This window comes from Telmatherina bonti, assembly GCF_933228915.1.
Source record: "Telmatherina bonti genome assembly, chromosome: 15".
Lineage (NCBI taxonomy): Eukaryota > Metazoa > Chordata > Actinopteri > Atheriniformes > Telmatherinidae > Telmatherina > Telmatherina bonti.
In genome coordinates, this window is record NC_136613.1 from 19,483,774 (window position 1) to 19,489,532 (window position 5,759).

General features: G+C 38.4%; 1 protein-coding gene across 1 annotated transcript; it reads left to right on the plus strand.

Annotated features, from left to right (window-relative positions):
• Nucleotides 1–226: 226 nt before the first annotated feature.
• evx2 (even-skipped homeobox 2) lies at nucleotides 227–2,481 on the plus strand (the record flags this gene model as incomplete). Its single annotated transcript, XM_079254087.1, has 3 exons — nucleotides 227–620; nucleotides 978–1,219; nucleotides 1,867–2,481. 3 exons carry the CDS (start codon nucleotides 227–229, stop codon nucleotides 2,479–2,481), a joined length of 1,251 nt encoding a protein of 416 aa, XP_079110213.1.
• Between the last annotated feature and the right edge of the window lie 3,278 nt (nucleotides 2,482–5,759).

The following is a 5,759-nucleotide window of genomic DNA, read 5'->3' on the forward strand; positions in this document are numbered from 1 at the left end:
GTCGCTCGTCGATTGCGTTCAGATTCTTTCATTTTTGCGTCTTCCTTATAAAAAAGCTTTAGAGACGGTTATTTAGAGACACTTGTCGAGCTGCATGCGGATTTAGCTCTGACACAACTCATTGCTGCTCCAGCCCCCTGGACGAGTGTTGTGCTTGTGTTTTTTTTTTTTTTTTGGTTTTTTTTTTTTTCTTTTTTTCCCCCCACTCCTCGTCCTGCCTTGCTTAATGATGGAGAGGATAAGAAAAGAGATGATATTGATGGAGAGAGGTCTGCACAGTCCTGTCGCAGGGAAGAGGCTCACCGACACGCCAGGAAATTCGGTTCTGGAGGCCCTGGAAAACTCTCAGCACGGCGGACGACTGAGCCCGAGAATAACTTCGGCTTCTCTTCATGGAAATCTTGGAGACATTCCGACCAAGAGCAAATTTGAAATTGACAGTCTGTTCGGTACGCACCATAACAGCGAAAATACCTCTTCTGTGGAGATTTCTTCTTCGGAAAGTAGAAAGAAAATGAGTCTTTACTCTGAAGTTTCGCAAGAATCAGATATAAATAGTGATGTGGAGGTGGGATGCCCTGCGCATCGGTCCCCGAGCCAACATAAAGAGAACAACAAAGGTAAGATTTTGATTTAATCAACGATTACTGCTGGTTTCAACAGTGCTCATTTATTACATATTGGTTCTAATACTATTTTAACATACTCTTTTCTTGTTTTGATAACAGTCTACAAAAATCATTTTAAAAAATCCAAGCAAATAGTTTTAAATCCAAATCACCAATGCTATTGTTGTTTTTATGAACACTTAAAATTGCAGCCCTTAAAATCTGTTATTCTTTAAATGTTATCTAACCAGTTTATTTTTTTAAACTGCATAATATCCAAAAGGACCATCATTTAAAAATGTTGAACATTTATCAAGAGCTAACAGTGTGCTTCTTCTTCTTCTTCTTTTTTTTTCTTTTTTTTCTCAGGGTTTTCAGACAGTAATTCAGGATCATCCAACACAAGCTCGAGCTCTCTCTCTAACATGAACGGTAATTCAACCGGAGGATCAAATAATTCCAACAGCGACCAGGTCAGAAGGTATCGGACTGCGTTCACCCGAGAACAAATCGGAAGACTGGAAAAGGAGTTTTACAGGGAAAATTATGTTTCCAGACCGAGGAGATGTGAATTAGCGGCAGCGCTAAATCTACCGGAAACTACTATTAAGGTAGGATGCAAAAAAAAAAAAAAACGAGCTGAAAACGGAGAGTGGATTTGTTACTGTCAATAAATAGCTGCTATTAAGAATAGCCCACAAAAATAAAAGGAAAAGCTCTCATTATTTCAAACATGTTCTTGAACTGTAGTAGCATTTTAAGGTATTTTATTTTAACAAACGTTATAGTTTCTTCGTGACCCAGATAGATACTAATAATTCAATTCACATAGGGCCCAAAGGGGAAAAAAAGGACATCTCTCCTCCCATAAAATAAATAAATAAATTAAAACGACAAGTATAAAATACATAGACTAATTTCTATGTAACTTAGATTTTTTAAATCTCGTCCTATTATTATTATTATTATTATTATTATTATTATTATTATTATTATTATTAATAATAATAATAATAATAATAATAACAACAATAATAATAATATTATTAATCATATTATGTTGACACGAATTGTAAACAACAACAAAGCATTTAGTATCAGTACAGGTATGTGTGTGTGTGTGTGTGTGTGTGTGTGTGTGTGTGTGTGTGTGTGTGTGTGTGTGCTTCCTGTGCACAGTCTGAACAACACTCTTTAAAAGGTGGCTGGAAACAACATGGCAGCTTCAATATGGGCCTTGTTTTGACTCTGTGTGCAGGTGTGGTTCCAGAACAGGCGCATGAAGGATAAAAGGCAGCGTTTGGCGATGTCCTGGCCCCATCCAGCTGATCCCAGCTTCTACACTTACATGATGACGCACGCGGCAGCTACAGGAAGTCTACCTTACCCTTTCCATTCGCACATGCCTCTGCACTACTACCCGCACGTCGGTGTCACAGCAGCAGCAGCGGCAGCTGCCGCCACCGGTGCCGCCTCGTCACCTTTCGCAACTTCTATCCGCCCCCTCGATACTTTCCGGGCACTTTCCCATCCCTACTCTCGGCCCGAGCTCCTTTGCAGCTTCAGACATCCAGGACTGTACCAGTCGCCTGCAGGCCTGAATAGTTCAGCCGCGGCATCAGCGGCGGCGGCAGCGGCGGCGGCGGCCGCAGCGGTCAGCGCCCCGTCAGCCACCGGTCCCTGCTCGTGCCTCAGCTGCCATAGTAGCCAGGCGGCGAGTGCGCTGGGCTCCAGGAGCACCAGCGCTGACTTTACCTGCACAGCCTCCGCGCAAAGGTCCGAAAGTGGATTTCTGCCATATTCTGCTGCTGTACTCAGCAAGACCTCAGTCTCATCACCAGACCAACGGGAAGAAACTTCACTTAACAGATAACTCACCACGCAGCAAGCACGAGCGTTACCAAGCTTAGGGGATAGGCCTATTTTAAATGTCTCCAATGGATAAAGCATTTCAGTCCCCCCCCCTTAGAAACAAAAAGGAACACAAACAAATGTTGATGATAATAATAATAATAATAATAATAATAATAATAATAATAATAATAATAATAACAGAACATAATTTTAACAGTAAAATTTGCCCCATGCCTCAGTCACTATTCCATTTGAAAATAATGTGTCCTAAAATTCCCACAGGTGAACCTAAGAACTGTGTCACTTGTTTCCACTGTGGTTCAAATGCCCAGTGTGCAAACGGTCAAACTCAGCCTAGCTTTCTTTTATGATACAAAAGCGGGCAAATTTTACTATCCAAATTTGGATACAAGGTTTGCTTTAAAAAAAAAAAAAAAAAAAAAAAGCTTCTCTATTTTTTGTGCCCAACAGCACATCCCTCTTCACTATAGGCCTAATAGACTGATATTTTGGCAGCAATATCTTCTCAAATACCCATCTCTACTCTGTGGGGACATTCCTAATCAGCTAGGAGGTGCATACAATTTTTGCATCGCGTCTTTTGTGTCAATTTTTATGTTAATAATGAGAGGATCATGACAAAAATTGCCAATCATGTACCTAGATGGAGCTCCTTTTAATATTCGACTGTAAGAAAGTTCTTCGTTTTGAGACCCGCTGTCAAGTGCTAACAACCCGCGGAGGGAAGTCATTAGACATACAAAAGACCTGGAACAAAGCAACAGTCCTGGCACACAAAACAGACTGTAAGGATACTGTCAGACACACGGAGGGTTTAAAATATTACAATTAAGTAGCCTCCCAACTACCCCCGTTTTTTTTTTTTCTTCTGGTAAAGGGAAATACCTCGACACACAAGCCCTGTTTTTATTTACATTGCGGAGCCTCATTAAATCAATCAAATATGTCCATGGATATGTAATTCCTATAGGACCTCTTCACTCTGCACACGCGGACTAAAGCAAGGCGAAAGTTTCGACAAAACAGCCTGACTTTACAATCAGTCTGCGCCTGTAAAAACGGCTCTGTGCATTTTAGTTGTTCCTGTTGGGACATCACCCGTTGTTCATTAAAAAAAAATGTGAAGTGTAAAAAAAGAATAATATTTAGCAGATATCACGGATAGTCCCATTGAAACGGGAGAAAAGTGGATTATTGATCTGGAAAATGCGCCATGATATGTAAATGGTAGGCAATTTTTCAAATAATATTTTGAATTTATGTTGTGTGACTTGCTGAATGTTTTTATTTTCCTTTTTAATTTATCTTTTATGTTCAGACACTGGATGTCCACAACAAAAGGACCTTTACACGGTTTACCAACTGGCTTGTAAATTTAACAATAGTTCAAAATCCTGAAGGTTTTTTTTTTTAGTGCAAAATTTAGAATTAACTGTTGCAACATTTAAGGTCCACTCAAAAGAGGCTTTAAAGGCTGATAAATGGGCACTGAAATTACGCCAAAAATTATCAGCCTTTATCCCTTGAGTCTCTGTTAACTCTATATCTCTGTATTTAAAATATCAATGACTGTATGAATTGAAATATTTTAACTTGGAAAAATGTGCAATATGAAATGTAAATCATGTTATTTATTGATCGTGTTTGTTCTTGGAAAATAAATAAAAAGTCTTTACACATTTTCGTTTCTTCCCATAAATGATTATAAAATAAATATTAAAACAAGTTAAAGGATAAAACAGACTTTAGCCAGTTGATTTTAAATTTATGTTTTGATTAAAAAAGAAAACCCGCCAACGTAAGTATTATATACATTAAACGTCAATAAAGACATCTAGGCTTATTTAGATGTCGTGGCACCTTCTAAACCCTGCAGTCAAACAATAATTAAATGTACGTGGAAAGCTACAGGGAATATGAGGGCTGCCATCACGGGTCATTCCGGCCCTATAATTTACCATTATTTTTACATTACCTCTAAATGATACAAGCTGATACTGTCGTTAATTGCACTTGGTTAAAATATAGCCAACACCAAGAATGCTCCCGAGGGACGTTAAGATAAGTTGCTTTTTTTGAACGTCCCCATTAAAGAAATAGTATTATGGGAGCAAATGTGGACGTGATGTATCACCACGTTTCCTTGCTCTTTACTAAAGAGTGTTGCAACCCATACAACAAAGGCACTGAGATAGATGGAGGAGTAAAAGGGAAAAGACATGGGGCCAGAAAAACGCTGTCTACAATAACACGATTAGTTTTGTATCCAATGTGCAAGACAAAAAAAAAGAAAAAAAGAAAAAAAAAAGAAAAGAATTCATCATAATGCAGAAGACTGTCTGTCACCTTTTACTGAATGGTTTTTGACAAGAAAATAAATCTTTGGGTTGTTTAATATATTTTATATTTTCTTTATTTCGGTGCTAATAGAAAAACCAAATTAAATGTCCAGCAGCGAGATAGAAATGCAAAGATCGATGATCCTGCCCCTACTGTCCAATCACCCCTATTTAATTGACTGTATTTTCAGGATAATTGAACTGCTTGTTGTAAATTGAGGATTTTATAGAAACGACATGAAAACTACATTTACTGACATTCATCGCATCTTTGACATTGATTATCTGATCAGCGCCGTGTCATGCTAACCTCCAATTCTTCATTACACACTGTTTATGAGCTGTTACAGAACAACTTGCTTGTTCCAGAGTGATTGATTGCCTTATTAACGCGTGTTCTTGTAAGTGTGACCGGACTGATTACGATGCATATGTTTAGAATAATGTTTCATTTAGCTGACTGCGAGTAATGCAGGGTGACAGCTGCTGCGGGAGGACAAAAAACCTAAACTACAGGGAGCAAGCGGGGCCAAAACGCATTTAAGGTGGAACTACAAGACAACAGAGAGCCCAATACCGTCAAATGCGGCTGGTCAACACCAGATGAGGGACTGGCAGCTCAGTGTAGGTCTTCAGTAAGCCAAATGGGGGGTCAAAATACATTACTTTTACACCAACATTTTGTTATTCCGTTAACAATACAAACCAAAATCCACAATACGCAATATTCATTAAAACCTAAGCTACTGTCATGTGTTTGTAGTAGTGCCACCTGTCTTTGAAAAATAATGATTAATAAATATGTCAAAGTTCCAAGCTCACATTGTCCAAAAGCCTAATCAACAGTTTCTATTCTAAAAACAAAATAATAAGGTTTGAAATTTTTAAATTCTCCAAAAATATTTACCTAAAATTATATGCAAATATGCAGCATTAA